The sequence below is a fragment of the Prionailurus viverrinus genome, chromosome B3 (genome assembly GCF_022837055.1).
Source record: "Prionailurus viverrinus isolate Anna chromosome B3, UM_Priviv_1.0, whole genome shotgun sequence".
NCBI lineage: Eukaryota > Metazoa > Chordata > Mammalia > Carnivora > Felidae > Prionailurus > Prionailurus viverrinus.
In genome coordinates this window covers 106,541,497-106,562,323 of record NC_062566.1, presented here as the reverse complement: position 1 = coordinate 106,562,323, position 20,827 = coordinate 106,541,497, and the positions used below count along the sequence as shown (strand labels likewise).

General features: G+C 43.9%; 2 protein-coding genes across 8 annotated transcripts in view; both read right to left on the bottom strand.

The window, feature by feature from the left end:
• The window catches only part of PPP1R36 (protein phosphatase 1 regulatory subunit 36), a 47,027-nt gene extending 34,708 nt beyond the window's left edge, over positions 1-12,319 (bottom strand). For all 4 annotated transcript variants that reach the window (XM_047864280.1, XM_047864277.1, XM_047864279.1 and 1 more), the window contains exons 1-5: positions 12,172-12,319; positions 11,287-11,351; positions 1,518-1,604; positions 656-753; positions 482-548 (exon numbers count right to left, since the gene is read on the bottom strand). In XM_047864280.1, coding sequence (XP_047720236.1) covers positions 482-548; positions 656-753; positions 1,518-1,604; positions 11,287-11,351; positions 12,172-12,246 — 392 coding nt within the window. In that variant the 5' untranslated portion in view covers positions 12,247-12,319. The remainder of the gene's footprint in view (positions 1-481; positions 549-655; positions 754-1,517; positions 1,605-11,286; positions 11,352-12,171) is intronic.
• Positions 12,320-17,565: 5,246 nt separating this feature from the next.
• On the bottom strand, positions 17,566-20,611 carry HSPA2 (heat shock protein family A (Hsp70) member 2). 4 transcript variants are annotated; one of them, XM_047864381.1, is made up of 2 exons: positions 20,353-20,611; positions 17,566-19,974 (listed from the first exon to the last, which is right to left on the bottom strand). In XM_047864381.1, exon 2 carries the CDS (start codon positions 19,967-19,969, stop codon positions 18,050-18,052), a length of 1,920 nt encoding a protein of 639 aa, XP_047720337.1. In that variant the 5' UTR covers positions 19,970-19,974; positions 20,353-20,611; the 3' UTR covers positions 17,566-18,049. The 4 variants fall into 4 exon arrangements, with proteins under 4 accessions (XP_047720337.1, XP_047720335.1, XP_047720338.1 ...); XM_047864379.1 differs by lacking the exon at positions 20,353-20,611 and adding an exon at positions 20,185-20,328 and having other exon boundaries at positions 17,566-20,009; XM_047864382.1 differs by lacking the exon at positions 20,353-20,611 and adding an exon at positions 20,185-20,324.
• Positions 20,612-20,827: the final 216 nt, after the last annotated feature.

Below are 20,827 nucleotides of genomic sequence, written 5' to 3'. Positions count from 1 at the left end.
TGGGAGGGCTGCCAATCGTTGGGAACTTCTCACTGAGCACGCTCAAGTGCGGCACCCTGAGAAGCATCCTCCACCCACAGGCATAGGGAGACACAACAACTTCCGATTTCATATCTGAGGAAACAGGCTTAGAAAGGTCAAGAAGCTTCACCCAGAGTCACACACATAGTACTTGCTGGGGCTCCAAAAACGGAGAAAATGGGTCTTTAGTAAACGAGTATACCCTCTTACTATTATATAAACATAATGTAGTCTCTATGGGACTCTTGACAACATGCTATCCATTCTCCATGCCCTAGGGCTTTATTTTGGGCTGCTGTGACTTCTGGCCTCATCGCTTTGGTCTCAGTCTGAGGGGATGGCTTGCACAGAGCCAGTCCCACGCCCTTTCTCCAAAAACCAGATTTGTTCATCATTTATCAGGCGGAATTACTTTGAACTAAGGATAAAAGATATAAAACGCCTCGTGAGCACTACATACCTCATAAATGTTGTAAAGGAACAGATCCGCTGCATCTCATTATCTTGTAGTAAAAACAAAGCAACAACTGAAAGGAGCAAAGATGGACAATTGGAAGAGGGACAGAGGGACAGACGGCTGCCTCAGAGGTTCACCCCCCATATGATATGTGTGGATGATGAACCAGCTACTCACATTTAGCATCATGGAGCGTCACGTTGCCCTGCTGACCTCGCTTCTCTAAGGCTTTAAGTGACTTATCGTCTCTTGAAGCAAGCTTTTTATCCGTCAACCTGTTTTGGAATGGAACAGCCTCTAGCAGTGACTTGAAAGATTTCAACTGTATGTAACTGATCCTGAGATGCATGAGGCTTTTACTATCAAGTAAGGAGAGCCTGAATGTCAAAACCCAAAAATGGGTTTGGTTTCATGTAGGAGAATTTTGGAATGCATTTTATTAAACATTATATTTACCATGCTAGGGTTAGGAGAAATGCACACTACCTGATAGACAATGTAAATGCCAATTCCATCCAAAACAGATCATTTAGATCATCTATTAAGATCATGTATTTATGGTGCAGCTACCATATTCAGATTAAAAAAAAAGTATAGGGGCGCCTGTGTGGCTCAGTCAGTTGAGTGTCTGACTATTGGTAGGGGCCCAAGTCATGATCCCAGGGTCATGGGATTGAGCCCCGTGTTGCGCTCCACACTGGGCATGATGCCTGTTTGAGATTCTCTCCTTCTCTCCCTCTGCCTCTCCCCTGCTCACTCCTATGCACACTCTTTCTCTAAAACAAAGTAAAAAAAAATTTGTTTAAGTATAAAATGTTGAAAATTTGCTAAGAGCCAAATTATCACACCGGGATACATTTACAGGGGCTGGTATAACTCCTCCCACAATTGTCAAATAGCGCATGTTCTTTCCTTAACGGGTATCTGCATTTCAACCTCAGATAATGGGAATGACATTTTCTTAGAGTTTGTAAACACTTGAGTCATTCTGCTAAGAGGTGCTATCAGCAGCACTGCCACAGTTGGGAAGTGAAGGTACCTGTCTGAAGCCGGACCATCAATTTCAGCAAAGTGTATTGCTTTGCCTCTCTTTCCTTTTTCCTTGAGTTCTACTGCAGGTGTAAAACTGTAATAGAAATGAGAAAATTAGGAACTGAACCTTCCCATGAAGACTGATGCTATCACAACAGTAACTCATGGCATCTCAGGACCAGCATATGTCATGAGTGGAGTGTGAGGAGAATCTTAGGCACAGAGGTCCTCAATTCGTGTATTTACATATGGAACAACCATCTAGAAAAAAAGATGAACATTTCAGACTTTATATTCAGCCTCTACGTATCAGCAGCCTCCAGAATACCACCATACACAAAACATTTCATTCTGAAGATGTTGTAGTAACTTCACAAGAAACAGAAAGCTCACAGTAAGTTTGGAGAGATGTTTTTATTTATTGAGCACTTGTGCACCAAGTGCTTTTAGGCACAATCTTACTCAGTCCTCATAGCAACTCTATGATTACTAGTATGATTACTCTAATATTACTCGTATAGCCATTTTTACACATGAGAAAAACTGAAGCTCAGAAAGAGATAAGTAGCTTGACCAAGATCACTTAGCATGTGTCAGAGCCTGGATTGGGGCCCAGGATCTCTAGCCTCAGAGCCATGTGCTTACCTACCAGGCAATCCGGCCTCCCGAGCAGCATCTCAGTTGTCACTGCTGTGGACTCTTGTAAGGGCCTTGACTATCTCTTGGGAGGTATCGGGACCCTTTACTTAACTCAGGGTGTCTTAAACTCTATAGTTGTACAAACATTTACTAAGCAGTAATGGGGCTAACAAGGGACCACGACGGAGCAACAACATATACTATGAGGCCACACTCCGTCACACATTGCTCTGACATTGAAAATAAAATTGTGAGGCGCCTGGGTGGCTCAGTCAGTTGAGCATCCGACTTCAGCTCAGGTCATGATCTCGTGGTCTATGAGTTCGAGCCTCGCGTCGGGCTCTGTGCTGACAGCTCGGAGCCTGGAGCCTGCTTCGGATTCTGTGTCTCCCTCTCTCTCTGCCCCTCGCCTGCTCATGCTCTCTGTGTCAAAAATAAATAAACATTTTTTAAAAATTTATTTTTAAAAAGAAAAGAAAATGGTGCCTGTTATAGTCAATGCACAGACCCTTAGGAATATCAGCAAATGCTGAACAGAAAAACCCAGAAAAACATTTTTAAAAAAATGTTTAATGTTTATTTTTGACAGAGAGAGAGAGAGAGAGAGAGAGAGAGACAGAGCATGAGTAGGGGAGGGGCACAGAGAGACGCAGACACAGAATCCGAAGCAGGCTCCAGGCTCCCAACTATCAGCACAGAGCCCAATGAGGGCTTGAACTCACAAACTCCGAGATCATGACCTGAGCCAAAGTCGGATGCTCAACTGGCTGAGCGACCCAGGTGCCACCCCCCTCCCCACCCAGAAAAACGTTTTGTAGACCAGCAGGATGTGGTTCCTGCCTTATAGAGCGTGCATTTTCTCAGAGAATTGTGGGGTCTACCAAATACACTGGTTTGGAAACCCACCGTGGATTACGATTTTTATTTTTCCGCCTGAAACAATGCCACAATAACACAACCCAGAAGCCTAATCCCTGCCCACAGTTTCTTGTCTTTCTGCTTACGTGTAGGTGTAGTAATGGAAGCACATTCCCCCAGACTTTACTCATTCTCTAAAGATGGATATCAATCATATATATTTTCTTTATCTCCCTGTCGACACAACAGTTTTGTGTGTGTTTTTTAACAGTTGGGTGCTTTTGTTTTGTTTTTTGACTCAACAGTTACAAAACAACTTCATCTGAAAATTTTCTGGGATTGATGTTACTCACAAAGTAATTATTTTACAGAAATACCTCTCCATGGGAATAATAAAGTTAATCTGTTTGACTCTGTCTTCTTCCCGGAGTTTCTGCCAACCTCCTAGCAGTGTTCAGGTTGTAGAAGAGGTTAGTTCCTAAAAGCATATACATCGTGTCCCCGCAAGGGAATGATTCTTTGCATTTTTCAACTTTTTTTTTTTTTTAAAGATAATTGGCACCAGGGGCACCTGGGTGGCACAGTTGGTTAAGCGTCAGACTCTAGGTTTCGGCTCAGGTCATGATTTCACGGGCTCGTGAGTTCAAGCCCCACGTCAGGCTCTGTGCTGGCAGCATGGAGTCTGCTTGTGATTCTCTCTCTCCCTCCATCTCTGCTCCTCCCCCACTTGCACTGTGTCTCTCTCAAAATAAACAAATAAGTAAATAAATAAACAAACAAACTTAAAAAAAAAAAGACAATTGGTACTGAGTTGGTCAGTGGATGATTTCTAAGGTTTTCATTATTTCTGGTGCTCCTCTTATCCGCAGTCTCCAAGGATTGGGTATGCTGGGAAGGTATGCTGAACTACTGAGGGCGTGGGTGGGTAAAAAGAAAAGGAAGAATAGCAAATGTTGATGGTGGCTACTGCCAAAAAGAGACAGGGGATCACAAAGGGCAGAGAGGTGAAATGGTGACGAAGAGATCTACCTTCCAATCTGTATACTTCCATATTATTCGAGTTTTTAAACAAGAACATATTGACTTATTACCTGCATAACTAAGAAAAAGTTGATAGAGGCACATATAAAGAAACACTATATGGTTGATATGTTATATTGACAGACCATTTAGATAGTCTTTAACAAAATAATCAAATCCCCCAAATATCCTGACATTTTCTAATGGCTCCTTGAAGCCGTTTCTCCTTGCTAGATGCCTTGTGCAGATTAGTACCTCCTTCTTTCATATAACCATCCTAAACAAGGAGACAAAGTTTTTTCACATTTTTCCTTGGATCATCACATGGTTTTAGCCACTTACAAGCCATTGGCTGTTAACTTTCCTACCCCACACTAAGGAAGTCACAGGTCACCAGCCCTCCCAGGGTTTCTCTTCTCTAGAAGAGAAGATAGATATACCCAATAAAACTGCTGTCTCCTGCCCTTTTCTCAGTCTTATCCCTATAATTCAAAGCGTCCTGCCCTATTTGCCTGAGATGTTGAGATGAGAGCACCTTAAAATAAGACACTGAGTGCCTGTCCTTAGCCAACAGTCTGACATGTACTGCTAAACCTCTAGTCCTTATTCTCTGACCTTCGGACATGCCTTCCCTACTTCACACTTGTCTGAGTGGCATTTCACTTGACTGAAGTCATTCTCTACCTCAGCTAGTGGGAAGGATTTCTCTCTGTTGAGGGCCCTGCTGTAGCTCTACAGGCAGCCTACGCTCACAGTGCATTTGAAATCACTAGGAAGTGTCACTAGTAGTAACTAAAAGCTGTCCTTTGAATTGTACCTCTGATTGGCTGTCGAACAGCAGTCTGAGCTCATTCTGTGCCCTCCCGCGGTCTCCCCCTGGCAACCCAGTTAGAATCTGCGCCTTTCTCAGACCACATTTTGTTACATTTCTAATATTACAACATAATCATGTCATTTCCCTTTGCCCTGAAATAAGTGAGGAAAAAAAAAATCTTATTTTCCCCTAGAACCCACCACTAAAATGCAGAGGGTTGGACCACTCTTGGCTTCCACACAAATTAGAGCTCCTCAGTTGGTTATTAGACTCTTCTCTCAGGCCATTATGAAAGATGAGAGAAGTTCAGGGCTTCTGGAGGTATAGTTTCCTCAGCTATATGTCCTCAGGGGAGTCAATGACCTTGGCAAAGACTCAGGCAAGCAAGCTGCTGGTTCTCTCCCAGCTGTGAGTAGAAGGGGTAGGACTGCTGACACTATGTCAGGGAGAAGCCTGCCTCATGGGACAACCCAGAGGTGGCCTCTGAAGGAAGTTATTCCCTCTTTAAGAAATAAGCAATGGGGGGCGCCTGGGTGGCTCAGTCGGTTGAGCGGCCGACTTCGGCTCAGGTCACGATCTCGCAGTCCATGAGTTCGAGCCCCGCGTCAGGCTCTGTGCTGACAGCTCGGAGCCTGGAGCCTGTTTCAGGTTCTGTGTCTCCCTCTCTCTGACCCTCCCCTGTTCATGCTCTGTCTCTCTTTGTCTCAAAAATAAATAAACGTTAAAAAAAATTAAAAAAAGAAATAAGCAATGGGCATGCATGCTGATGAGTTATGCAATACCCTCATTTACTCCTCACAAGGCATTATGATTTCATTTTATAGACAACGGAACCGATAATTAGCGAGGCTAAGTAACCTGACAAATGATAATCACCTAGCAACTGGGAGAGCTAGGATTTGAACCCAAGTCTTCCTGCAAACCACTCTTTGAGGTCTCTTCCTTAACTGCCTATTAAGAAATAATGCCTAGGGCACCTGGGTGGCTCAGTCAGTTGAGCATCCCTCTCTTGATTTCAGCTCAAGTTATGATTCCAGAGCTGTGGGATCAAGTCCTGCTTAAGATTTCCTTCTCTCTCCCTCTACCACCCCCACCCCTACGCGTGCATTTGCGCGCGCTCTCTCTCTCTCAAAAAAAAAAAAAAAAGAAAAAAGAAATAATGACCATCCTTTCCCTACCCATTACTGTGCGTCCATTTCTTGTGTGGAGGTTATGGATATCCTGTTTTATTCTGATACAGTTATCCCTCTCGGGGTATTGCCAGTGACAGAGAGAGCAAGGTCTTCTCTGAAGGGTAAGATTTCCAATGCCACAGGAGGAAGTCAAACTTTCACTCTTCACAGATGACATGATACTCTATATGGAAAAACCCAAAAGATTCCACCAAAAACTATTAGAACTGATCCATGAATTCAGCAAAGTCCCAGGATATAAAATCAATACACAGAAATCAGTTGCATTCCTATACACCAATAATGAAGCAACAGAAAGAGAAATCAAGGAATCAATCCCATTTATAATTGCACCAAAAACCATAAAATACCTAGGAACAAACTTACCCAAAGAGGTGAAAAATCTATACATTGAAAACTATGGACAAAAAAAAAAAAACAAAAAAAAAACCACTATGGAAAGTTTATGAAAAAACTGAAGACAACACACACAAAAAAAAAAGAAAGAAAGAAAAAATATTCCATGCTCCTGGATTGGAAGAACAAATATTGTTAAAATGTCAATACTACCCAAAGCAATCTACATATTCAATGCAATCCCTATCAAAATAACACCAGCATTCTTCACAGAGCTAGAACAAACAATCCTAAATTTGTATGGAACCACAAAAGACCCTGAATAGCTAAAGCAATCCTGAAAAAGAAAACGAAAGCTGGAGGCATCACAATCCCGGACTTCAAGCTGTATTACAAAGCTGTAATCCTCAAGACAGGATGGTACTTGCACAAAAACAGACACTCAGATCAATGGAACAAAATAGAGAACCCAGAAACGGACCCACAAACGTATGGCCGACTAACCTTTGACAAAGCAGGAAAGAATATCCAATGGAATAAAGACAGTCTCTTCCCCAAATGATGCTGGGAAAACTGGACAGCAACATGCAGAAAAATGAACCTGGACCACTTTCTTACACCATACACAAAAATAAACTCAAAATGGATGAAAGACCTAAACGTAAGATAGGAAGCCATCAAAATCCTAGAGGAGAAAGCAGGCAAAAACCTCTTTGACCTCAGCTGCAGCAACTTCTTACTCAACACATCTCCATGTTGCTAGAGAAACCAAAGGAAAAATGAACTATTGGGACCTCATCAAAATAAGCTTCCGCACAGAGAAGGAAACAATCAGCAAAAGTAAAAGGCAACCAACGGAATTGGAGAAGGTATTTGCAAAGGACGTATCAGAAAAAGGGTTAGGATCCAAAATCTATAGAGAACTTATCAAACTCAACACCCAAAAAACAAATAATCTAGTGAAGAAATGGACAAAAGACATGAACAGACACTTCTCCAAAGACATCCAGATGGCCAACCGACATATGAAAAAATGCTCAACATCACTCATCATCAGAGAAATACAAATCAAAACCACAATGAGATACCACCTCACACCTGTCAGGATGGCTAACATTAACAACTCAGGCAACAACAGATGTTGGTGAGGATACGGAGAAAGAGGATCTCTTTTGCACAGCTGGTGGGAATGCAAGCCGGTGCAGCCACTCTGGAAAACAGTATGGTGGTTCCTCAAAAAATTAAAAATAGAACTACCTTACAACCCAGCAATTGCACTACTAGGTATTTATCCAAGGGATACAGGTGTGCTGTTTTGAAGGGACATATGCACCCCAACGTTTAGGGCAGCACTATCAACAATAGCCAAAGTATGGAAAGAGCCCAAATGTCCATTGGTGTATGAATGGATAAAGAAGATGTGGTGTGTGTGTGTGTGTGTGTGTGTGTGTGTGAGTGTGTGTGTGTGTGTGTGTGTGTGTGTGTGATGGAGTATTACTCAGCAATCAAAAAGAATGAACTCTTGCCATTTGCAACCATGTGGATGGAACTAGAGGGTATTATGCTAAGTGAAATCAGTCAAAGATAAATATCACATGATTTCACTCATATGAGGACTTTAAGATACAAAACAGATGAACATAAGGGAAGGGAAGCAAAAATAAAATGAAAACAGAGAGGGGGACAAGGCAAAAGAGACTCTTAAATATAGAGAACAGAGGGTTGCTGGAGGGGTTGTAGGAGGGGGGATAGGCTAAATGGGTAAGGAGCATTAAGGAAGACACTTGTTGGGATGAGCACTGGCTGTTATACCTAGGGGATGAATCACTGAAATCTACTCCTGAAATCCTTGTTGTACTATATGCTAACTAACTTGGATGTAAATTTAAAAATTAATTAATTAATTAAAAAAAAAAAAAAGATTTCCAGTGCCACTCATTCAGGAAAGAAGCCAGGAACTGAAAGGTTGAGAAGAGTAGATACCTGAATGCAAATTGAATATATGATGATATAAACAAATTACCATTTCCATTTGTAAATGCATAAATAGTAAGGTTTATTTTTTAAGAGAGTGCTTATTTTTTGAGATAAAGACTGAGATATTTATAGATGAAATGATACGATGTCTGCAATTTGCTTAAAAATAATCAAGAGGTGGGGCGCCTGGGTGGCTGGGTCGGTTAAGCGTCCGACTTCGGCTCAGGTCATGATCTCACAGTCCGTGGGTTCGAGCCCCGCGTCAGGCTCTGTGCTGACCACTCAGAGCCTGGAGCCTGTTTCCGATTCTGTGTCTCCCTCTCTCTGTGACCCTCCCCCATTCATGCTCTGTCTCTCTCTGTCTCAAAAATAAATAAACGTTAAAAAAAAATTTTTTTTTTTAAATAAATAATCAAGAGGTGGAGTAGATGGGTGTGGATGATATGAAGTGGATCTTAATTTGGTGACTGTTCATGCTGCATCATGGGCATGTTGGAGTTCATTATACCCTTCTCCCACTTTTGTATATCCTTGAAATCTTCCATTACAAAAAGTTTTTTGGGGGCACCTGGGTGGCTCAGTCGGTTGAGCGTGGGACTTCAGCTCAGGTCATGACCTCGCACCTCTGGAGTTTGAGCCCCACGTCGTGCTTTGTGCTGACAGCTCAGAGCCTGGAGCCTGCTTTGGGTCATGTGTCTCCATCTCTCTCTGCCCCCTGCCCCCACTCGTGCTCTGTCCTGCTCTCTTTCAAAAATAAACATTTAAAAAAAGTTTAAAAAATTGTTTTAGTGTTTATTTAGGTATTTTGAGAGAGAGACAGAGAGAGCAAGCAGGGAAGGGGCAGAGAGAGAGGGAGAGAGAGGATCCCAAGCAGTCTCCATACTGTCAGAGCAGAGTGTGACATGGGGCTGAAGCCCATGAGCCACGAGATTACAACCCGAGCCAAAATCAACAGTCAGATGCTTAGCCAACTGAGCCACCCAGGCACCTCTCTTCCCATACAAAAAGTTTCAAATGTTACATTTACCTAAAAAAAACTTTAATAACGCTATAAGAAAAAAAAACTAGCAAAATCAGACTTGCAAGGATTTTAGTTATCGGAGTTACCAGTCACACTGAAAATTAGTAATGAAATATACTGCAAATCAATTTCATTTACAAAGAATGTCAGTAAGTAAAAAGTATGGTCCACCTTTCATCAAAAAAGAGAGGACTGAGATGGCCTTTAAATATACATGAAGATTGAGAAAAGAATATTTTGGCACTTAAAATTTCTACCCACATTATCTGGTGTTGTAACATGTATTTAACTTGTATTTTAACTCCATTATCGTGGCGGGCTAATCCCAAAGCTCTTTCTGTCCTTCTCACTGTCTATCTCACACTCACTGAGTGTGGTATTCCGGGAGCTAGACAACAGAATTTTGTGACACATTTGCAGACAAAAAACTGAGATCACCACTTTGGAAATGACAAACTACTCAGCAATACCAAAACAAACATTCTATAAAATGTAAAATTTGATTTTTTAAATTATTGTTTAACTGTCATCAAATGTCATTTTACCTATGATGTAACTATAAACTACATCTGCTTAGCCTCTCCTGACCTCCAGCCCCATTTGTCCAACAGCCTAAGAGACATGTGAATGTGAACGTGTCATAGTAACCTCAGGCACATCACAGTTTTGTCTGTCATTCTGTATACAGGAGAAGGGCAATCGCAGCCACCCCATCACCCAAGAGAGACACTGGGAGTCAGCCTAAGCACCTCCTCTCCCTCTCCCTTCACATCTTATCCATTCTATCCAAACTCCTGTCAGTTCCACCTCTTAAGTATTTCTTAGTCCTGTACCCTTTTCTCTATTCCTCCTAACGTGGACTTCGTGCCGACTCATGGTTTCGTACCTGGGCAGCTATCTGTAAACCTCCCACAGCTAGCTTTTAAACTGGTCCCCTGCCTCTAGCCTTCCTCTACTTGAATCTAGTTGGTGTACTGAAATATTCAATAAACATCTGGTGAGGGGCTACTCTGTGAAGTTCTACAGACAGCTCCTTCAAGGGACACAAAGATGAATAAGACAGTTCCTGCCACTGAGGGGCTTACAGTCTAAAGGAGGGAGACACTGTCTATGGTGGGAAGGGCTCTGGCATCAGACAAACTGTGGTTCAAAATGTCAGTTTTGCTACTTACTGGCTGTAGGACTTTGGTTCAATTGCTCAGTCTCCTGAGCCTTATTTCTTCACCTCTAAAATGGAGATAATAATAATGTTCACTTTCCATGGCTGTTTAAGAATCAGAAAACATGCAAATGTTGGGCACATAATACGCACACAGCACGGCAGACAGTGGCTAGTATTATTAGTTTAGTGATGCACTTAATAGAGTCAGTATTTTCTCAATGGAGATTAAAACCAGTTTTTTCTAATTTAATAATTTTACCTTGTAGAATTGGCTGTCTATTGCGCAGCAAGTATAATATGGTCCCATTAATGTACAATTACATTTTTATAACTCAAAGAGGCAATTTTATAAAGCAGTTAAGAGTATGTACCCTGAGCCAAACAGACCTAGATTTCAATCATCTTAGTCACCTGTGAGCTGTGTGATTTGGCCAAGTCACTTAGTTTTCCTCCAATTGCTTAACCCTTTGACTTCAGTTTCTTCATCTGTAAAACTGGATGAACATGCAGCTTTTTGAAACGGTTGGCAAACTGATTAGCACAGTGTCTGGTCCATAGGAAGCAGCTGATAAATGTTATCAGAAAATGATATCTGGACGGCTGCTCACCAAAATGGTTTTCTCTAGATGGCTGGATTTCAGCAGGTATTTATTTTGCTCATTATATTCTTCTGTATTGCTTGAATTTTTTTTTTTTTTTTACTCCGGGCACATGCAATTTTTAAAAAAGCTACAAGAAAGTTTTAATAAAATTTACCTTCTGAATTCAAGAGTTCTGGTTTCATCTTTCCAGTACCACATCCCTAATCGTAATCCCAATTGCTGTAAAATGAAATGATTGCAGCAAATATAATTAAAAACTCAATTTACAATACACATGGCATAATGAGCTTTTAACAATTCCCACTAGCCGCTCTTTATTCAATAAAGATGTAGTATCTTCAAGTGTTGTGGGGTTGGTTTGTTTTTATCTTGAAGCCAGGATTTTACCCATCTTGTTTTCAGATGTAGTTTCGGTAGAAAAGAAGGAAGAGAGAAATAAGGGAAAGAGGAGGAAAAGGAAGGGGAGAAAGGAAACTTCACTTAGCCTGCACTACTGTCTCAAGGCTCATCATAGCAACTGACCGATGAACTGCGACTCAGACCACAATAAACTGATGCCCAGGGCAGCCTCAACAGAGAAGTTAAGACACTCATAACAGGCAGGGGAGCCTGCTCGAACCGACCCCGCCCAGAGAAGTAGGCAAAGAACCAGCTTACTTTTTCAGTAGTGGTAGCTTCCAACCCACCAGCCTTTTCTTCCCGCGGATCGCACCCCCCGCCACCCCCCCACCCCCCCCCCCCACCCCCCGAGCAGGACAGCTTCCTGCGCAGGAAGGCTATTTCTTTTGCAACCAACAAATTAGAGTGGTGAGGTGGAACTTTCATAAACATCTAAATATCCCGGTGAGGAGCCAGGATTCAATTCTGCCCTTTGGCGGAGTACACCTCCACAGTTTGGGTTTCGTAGGCACAGCTGCCCACATCTCTGAGTGCCGCTCGGCCGGAGCTGAGTCGGGGTGGAGGGCGCCCCGGCAGCTGCGGGCCGGGAGGAGGCGCCCCTAGCTCGGGAGTGGGGGCGACCAAGGAAGGCTGCGCTTACCTCCGGCGAGGAAGACCCCTGTCCCTCTGTCCGCTTCCTCCGGGAATAAAGCTCCGGCACCGTCACCTGATGCATGGTCTCTCCCAGCCAGCACCTCACTGTTGCCCAGGCAACTGCGCGCTCGCGCTGGGCAACCGTGGCCGCAGGGCTGATGGCGGAGGGGGGCGGGGACCCTGCTTCCGCCGCGGGCTCAGCGGACGCAGCGGGCGGGCAGAGAGGCCGCGGCGCTGCGAGGCTGCGCACGCGGTGCGGGAGGCACCTCCCCCCGGTCCGGCCCTCGCGGGGCTCCATCTACTTTCTACCTTTGCTGTGGCGCCTTTTTGGCGTATCCGTGGTGTAGCTGCCCAGGGGTTATTTCTGCAGGGGTCGATTCTACCTGGCCTTCCAGCTGTGAGGCAAAGCACTGAATTGTCTTCGTTCGTAATTGGAATACCAAGATCCAGTTTCATAGGGAAGATCCCTTTGTCCCGATTTACTCGCACTAAATTTACTAGCACTAAATTTCAAATCCAGGTTGGGATTAAGTCGATGGGGGTGTGGGGGAGGTTCAGGGAAGGAGGCGTGGAAATCAGGTTTCTTAACTTGGTTCTACTGCATAACTAGATGTGTTGACCCAGGGCAAGGCAACTCTGAACCTCTGTCCGAAGATACCCAAATCAGGAATTAGGAGGATTTTTAAGGAGGAATGTGTATAAAGCACCACCCTTCCGAACTCAAAATTGGTGTTGCTCTAAGAAAACTTGCTTCGTGTCCATGAGTATTCAATAACATTTTCACGTGTCCACTTTTCACTTTTCAAATCCTGTGTCTTCTAATTCCTTCTTGCAACCGAGTAGATACGCAGACGTTGGTATTTTTTTTTTTCCCTTCCAACACTGATGTAAGCAATGCTAGATATCACTACATTATTGAGAATGCCTAATATATTCTGCCTTTGTTTTATCCCCGTAGCCTAATACGATTAAGAGCTCCTCAGTAAATAGTTGGTAACTTTACTCCCATAAATTTAAAACGTATGGCAGTAGCCATCCCACTGCTTCCCCTTACCTTGCCCTCCCAGTCTACTTGATAACACATAATCACTGGTTCCGGTGGTATAAAACTGTAATCAGCTAGATTCATGTTCCACTCCAGTCCACTGCTGTTCAGATTATATGGAAACCCACCTATCCACTGGCAGTGGGGCTTTGAGGCTGTGGCCTCAGGACTGGCCTATTATACATGGTGAATGGCTCACTTGAAATAGGAGTAAGAAAACCCCAGTCACTAAGAGTTTTTCATCTAACAATGTATATCACTTGGGGTGGGGAGGACAGGGAGAAATGAGCTGAAGCTCCACAGAGGTCTGAGAAACACCAAGGTCTCTGGGTAGAATCCATTCACCTCACAACCATTATCAGGAAGACCACACTTCAGTCAACCTCTTCAGTTTATCCCAGTGAATGAAGAAATGCAAACGGAAAACCAAAGACCTTTTATACTTCACCATAGATTAACCTCAAGCTGTCTAATGTACAAAATTAAGGTAAAAAATAAGAGTTGAGAGCTCCAATGATCTACATAAAAGGAACATGACAAAAAGTTTTCCCTTTAAAAAAACAATTCATGATGTTATAAAGTAGGGATAAAGGTACTATTCTAAATATTTAACAGTTTCAAGTGTCCTGTGAGGGAAATTGTTTTGTTTTGTTTTGTTTTGTTTGCCTAATGAAGAGAAACTTCTCAAGGTCATGTAACTAAGAGCATGTAAGATAGAACTAAATTGCTGATCGCAGATTTTAGGCCAAAGACATTAACTGAATATAATGTATGCTTATATATGAAAAAGTCATAATGGAGAGATTTTCAAAGTATTATAATTCTACCTTTAAAAACTAACATGTGGGGAGTGCCCGGATGGCTTAGTCAGCTGAGCAAGACTCTTGATTTCAGCTCAGGTCTTGATCCTAGGGTTGTGGGATCGAGCCCCAATTTGGGCTCTGCACTGAGTATGGAGCCTGCTTAGGATTCTCCCTCTCTTCTTCTGCCCCTCTCCCTTCCTCTAAAAAAAAAAAAAAAAAGATTTTTGGGACACCTGGGTTGCTCAGTTGGTTAAGCATCCAACTTCAGCTGAGGTCATGATCTCAGTTTGTTTGAGCTCCGCCTTGGGCTCTGCACTGACAGCTCAGAGCCTGGGAGATTGCTTCAGATTCTGTCTCTCTCTCTCTTTCTGCCCCTCTTCCACTTGTGCTTGCATGCTCTCTCTCAAAAATAAACATTAAATAAAAACTAACATGTAAGAAAATAGCAATTCCAGTATTTGAAGATCAACTCCATTTTTGGTTGCTTATTTCCTCAATCTTCAATTCACAAGCAACCTAAACCGAAAGAGGAAAAGAACCTATGGCTTCTTAATTTGTTCTAAGGGAAAGACATTTCAACACTAAACATCACCCTATTAAATCTCAGAAATGCATATACCCTGAAGTATTCCGAGAGCTATCTCAAGAATAAATATTGGGCTCTTTTTCTAAGATCCATAATTTTTAAGGAATGTATCAACTTTTCTGTATCTAATTTTAATGCTTAAGGATAACCCTTCAAAACCGTTTTCTCATTTCTATTTAGACATTATACAGAAGCAATTGAATATTCCTTAACCTAACCTAAACTAGGTTGTTTAGGTTGTTGTTCCTTAACCTAAACATACATATTGCCTTAGCAATTGTTTTGTGATGTATGGATTTGAGATTCTTTGAAACTTTAATTCCAGTGTTCAAAAGCAAGGGAACATGCCTCACAGCACATTATAAACTACATTCAATTCATAGGATAAAGAAATTCTCATTAAGTCTCCCTGATATATCATACAGGTGATACATTAAATATCCTATTATGCATGCTAAGTTTAAAGATGTGAACAGCATTAATACCTCCTCATGAGGGTGCCTGGGTGGCTCAGTTGGTTAAGCATCCAACTCTTGATTTCAGCTCAGGTTGTGATCTCAGGGTTTTGATCTCGTGGTCGGTCGTGGGATCCAGCCTCTCCTCAAGCTTTGTGCTGAGCATGGAACCTACTTGGAATTCTCACTCTCTGCCCCTCCACCCCTCCTCAAAAATAAACTTAAAAAAAAAATCTCCTCATGAACAACCATTAATTACCACTATACACATCAAACTAATGCAATAAAAATTTTAGAGTAAGCTTGTTTTGAAATTTCTGGGTCTCAAATCCTGTAAACAACCTGCTAGGTCTTATTTTGACAGGTGTTTAGACTTACTACCTCAAAACAGGAACTATATTAGTCAGGCATTCAGGTAAGGATTTAAGTGCCCATCTGAGAAATGTTTTTAATCCCTTAGCATTCTGTATGTACTGCATTAGCTTTAGACATGACTAGTCCCTAGTGTAACACTACTTTCAAGTTCAAGTGATGCTAATTATTCCTTAAACTGTAATTTAGCCTCATTCAACATCAAGTACTTTTTCCATTGTCATTTGACTATGGCTGATCTAACATCTGCTAAGGAGTTCCCAGGAGTTATCCAGTTACCAGTTTCAAATGACCCATGGAAACACTGAATGGCTAGTTTGGTGCCTTTATCTTTGCAATATTCAGATCTAGATAAATTCGAGAAGACAAAATTAAAAACACTCAAGAAGGCTGGGAGTTTTGCAAATTACTTTTCAGAATAACAGAAAATGCAGTATCTGCATACTGATATTTGTGTTATGGCAAGTTACCAGAGGCCACGCCATAGGATAGTCAAAGAGACTACCATTGGTCATTTTTTCTGATACTTTAGAAACTAATTTCTAAAGAAAGGTCTAAAATGAAACATACTATTACCAAATTGCCCTTTTGCACTTACAGAAAGATTCCATTATATTTTGAACTTAGAGCAAGGGATAAGTGCTTTCAACAAATAAAGGACTAAGAAAAGGCTAATAGAATGAACATTATGTTGGAAAAAATTCATGTTAAACATCACTCTAATGCTAGTATTCACCTGATTCTGTTAGTACTAAGGTAATTTGTCAAATATTTATGTGATGTTATCTGTAGTTAATTAAACACTCTTAATGCCTCCTTGCTGAAAACTTTCCACCAATGTGGCATTAGCATTAAAATACCTGAGTTACCAGCTTTTCAGTGTAAAGAGCAATTTCCTTAAATATTTTTTAAGTTTATTTTGAGACAATTTCAATATTGCCTTTTTATTTCACTCCCATCCACTCAAATGACTTTGCTTAAAAAATTAAAAAATAAAACTTAATGTACATACGAGTCAGCTCTTGTAGGTCAGGCTTATTATAAAGCTCAACATTTTTAGGCTAATTTGTTCTCTAGTTTTTATATTATTTAAAATATTAATCTCTCTACATGATACAGAAGGGTCCACTACTAAAAACGTAGCTTCTATAATTCACTGTTATCTTATGAACATGGAGCAAATCTACATCACTTGAAAAGAAATATCGAAGTGTCTATATGTGATGAACACATTAGGTTAACTGTTTTCCAATCAGATTTACTGAATGTTTCCCAAGTTCCCCTTAAAGAGAATAAATCAGAACAAAACAGAAGGGTCATTCCGCTAAAAAATACAAACATGAACCCCCTTCTCCAACGGATGTGGATTTTAAAGCTTAAGCCCAGGATAGTGGATCCCAAAGGGTTACCATATTCTTATCTGTAACAATCTCAAATCAAATATATGAGAAAATGGGTATGTTGTGTATTAACAAAACACAGGACTACCTTGCACTTTTCTCTTTTAGAAAAGAACTCTATTCTAGTGAGTTAAGGCAGGTATTGCAAAAGCATTAGGATTCTCAAATCAGAAAAAAAAAAAAAAATCTTTATCTCCCTCTATCCCCCAGGTAATGGTAACTATTGAAAACACAGCCTTATTAGCTCACAAGTTAAGCTGTTTCACTAGAAAATTAAAGTTAAAAACAAGTTTGACTACATTGGACTCTAATAGTAAGTGGCTTTGAAGTTTGCTCTGCTGGCTCTTGTTTCAGGCACCTGCACGCACAAAAAGCAACTTGTTCCATACTAAGGCTATTGTCCGAGGACAACTCCTGTCCCAGTGTTTACTTTATACTTAACCCCAGAATATAGTTTGTATTCTGCTGGAATATTCCGGTGGATTTTTACTTGAACACTTAAGCCAAGCCTAAGGAGTCTGGGTACACTGGGTACACCAGACCTGTCTGGTTTCTTTATTAAAAGGAGGGAGAGAGTTTACCCAGATCTTCTCCTCTTAAATTATTGGTAATTCAAAGCAGGAATCTCATCTGAGAATTAGACAAGACTGACTTAGACACACTTCACCTCATACGAATCTCCTAAAGACCAACATGTTTAAAACTGTAAGAAGGGAAAAGTAAAAACTCCAAGACAGTAATTTTGACATCAATTTCAGCTTTACTTTAAATTTGTATTTATGCATTTGTTTGCAAAAAGTATGCCTGTCCTTAACGTTACTAAACGTTCATTTTAATCTTAAAGTAGTACATAAAAATAAACAATTCAAGCTTCTATATGTTTTATTGTTACCAAGCTTCCACAGAACTTGTGTGCAAACTTCAGGTTTCTCATTTCAAATAAATCTCCATGCACAAACTAAGCTACTCAAAAATGCTCAAGTCAGCAAACACCCAAAATGCGTTAAAGAGAAACCTCAAATAATGGTTTTAAAAATCAAACTGTAGAACTAACCTTTTATAATTAAACTAAGTTGTTGCACCCTTCCTTTTATATGCATACACGGGCTAAAGACTTCCAGCAACAGACCTCAGACTTGGCACAAAGGCATTTCAAAGGGGGGGAAAAAAACAGAAGAAAAAAAAGAGAAAGGAAAAGAGGTTTACGCTGACTCGAGTGCAAGCTTAGTCCACTTCCTCGATGGTCGGTCCCCCGGAGGCTCCAGAACCGCCGCCGCTGCCGCCGCCGCCAGGACCGCCTTGGTAAAGTTTGCTGATGATGGGGTTGCACACTCTTTCGAGCTCTTTCTGCTTGTGTTCATACTCATCTTTCTCCGCCATCTGGTTTCGGTCGAGCCAGTTGATCACCTCCTGGCACTTGTCGAGGATCTTGTTTTTGTCCTGCTCGCTAATCTTGCCCCTCAGTTTCTCGTCTTCCACCGTCTGCTTGATGTTGTAGGTATAGGACTCTACCGCATTTTTGGCGGCGACCCGGTCACGATTGGCCTCATCTTCCGACTTGTACCGCTCCGCTTCCTGCACCATCCGGTCAATGTCGTCCTTGCTCAGACGACCCTTGTCGTTGGTAATGGTGATTTTGTTTTCTTTACCGGTGCTCTTGTCAGCGGCGGTGACGTTGAGGATGCCGTTGGCGTCGATGTCGAAGGTTACCTCGATCTGGGGGACCCCGCGGGGCGCGGGGGGAATCCCGGTCAGGTCGAACTTGCCCAGCAGGTTATTGTCCTTGGTCATGGCCCGTTCGCCCTCGTACACCTGCACCAGCACGCTGCTCTGGTTGTCAGAGTAGGTGGTGAAGGTCTGCGTCTGCTTGGTAGGGATCGTGGTGTTTCTCTTGATGAGCGGGGTCATGACGCCGCCAGCCGTCTCAATGCCCAGCGACAACGGGGTCACGTCGAGCAGCAGGAGGTCCTGCACGTTCTCTGACTTGTCCCCGATGAGAATGGCCGCCTGCACCGCGGCCCCGTAGGCCACCGCCTCGTCGGGGTTGATGCTCTTGTTCAGCTCCTTGCCGTTGAAGAAATCCTGCAGCAGCTTCTGGATCTTGGGGATGCGGGTGGAGCCGCCCACCAGCACGATCTCCTGGATCTGGCCTTTGTCTAGCTTGGCGTCACGCAGCGCCTTCTCCACCGGCTCCAGGGTTCCGCGGAACAGGTCAGCGTTGAGCTCCTCGAAGCGGGCACGGGTGATGGACGTGTAGAAGTCCACGCCCTCGTACAGCGAGTCGATCTCAATGCTCGCCTGCGTAGACGAGCTCAAGGTGCGCTTGGCGCGCTCGCAGGCGGTACGCAGCCGCCGCACAGCGCGCTTGTTGGGCCCAATGTCCTTCTTGTGCTTGCGCTTGAACTCCTCCGCCAGGTGGCTCACCATGCGGTTGTCGAAGTCCTCGCCGCCCAGGTGGGTGTCGCCGGCCGTGGACTTCACTTCGAAGATGCCGTCCTCGATGGTCAGGATGGACACGTCGAAGGTGCCGCCGCCCAGGTCAAAGATGAGCACGTTCTTCTCGCCGCCGGCGCAGCCCTTCTTGTCCAGGCCGTAGGCAATGGCCGCCGCGGTGGGCTCGTTAATGATGCGCAGCACGTTGAGGCCCGTGATGGTGCCCGCGTCCTTGGTGGCCTGGCGCTGCGAGTCATTGAAATAGGCCGGGACCGTGATGACCGCGCTCTGCACCTTGCCTCCCAGGTAGGCTTCGGCGATCTCCTTCATCTTAGTGAGGACCATGGAGGAGATCTCCTCCGGGAAGAAGGTCTTGATCTCTCCCTTGTACTCCACCTGCACTTTGGGCTTTCCTCCCTCGCTCACCACCCTGAACGGCCAATGTTTCATGTCCGACTGCACCGTGGAGTCCTCGAACTTCCGTCCGATCAGCCTCTTGGCGTCGAAGATGGTGTTGGTGGGATTCATGGCCACCTGGTTCTTGGCGGCGTCGCCGATGAGGCGCTCGGTGTCGGTGAAGGCCACGTAGCTGGGGGTGGTGCGGTTGCCCTGGTCGTTGGCGATGATCTCCACCTTGCCATGTTGGAAGACCCCCACGCACGAGTAGGTGGTGCCCAGGTCGATGCCGATAGCCGGGCCGCGGGCAGACATCCTGACTGAAAGATAGGCAAGCGACGTTAGGCGGCAACACCTAGGACAGAAAACCTGCGGCGTCAACTAACGGTCGCCTCGCACTAGACACCGCGAGCGCAGACACCGTCTCCCACTCCCCCTGCTCGGCTCCCTGCTCTTATAGCCGCCTCCCTGCCGCCTTCTGGAAACTACCGGAGCCAATCCGCTCCCAGGACCGCCCGCCACAGGCTTGCCTGGGTCGGAGTGACCCGCCCGTAGCCCAACAGATTCCTAGTTGGGTGAGGGGCGGGACCCCGGCCGGCGCTCAGAGGCGGGGGCGGCCGTTATGCAAATGAAGCCCCCCCACCGGGTCTCCCCAGCGGCCTCCAGCCGCCCTTCCACGCGCGCAGCCACCGGCTTACGAGCGTTAGGCTCGCGCCCCCCGGCCAGGTGTAGGCGCTTTAGTTCGTTCTTTGCCTTTCCTAAGGCGGGATTCGTCAACGTCCGCTGGATTGGCAGGGCATGCAACCAATAAGCAGCTCGGACTCCCAAGTGGGTGGGGGAAGGGAAAGCTGGGGCGTGGCGCAAGGAGGAGACGCGGAAGCGGAGTCGGGAGAGGGGAGCCACCTGAGCGCTTTGCTCAGTTCCTAAGACCTTAAATGCGTCTCAAAGCCGAGTATCCCAACCAATCTAACACGCTGGGGTGGGGGCAGTTCCTTCGGAGTTGGTTTCTCTAAGAAACTAGGTCCAGAGCCGGGTTTTTTTTTTTTTTTTTTTTTCCTCCTGCGCCCTTCAAACGGAAGGGACTGGGAGTTGGCGTGGCCTGGGCGTGAGGGCGGCTTCCTCCGGCGGGGACAAAAAGAAATGACTTTGAAGTTCCTGAGACGGGACGTCGGC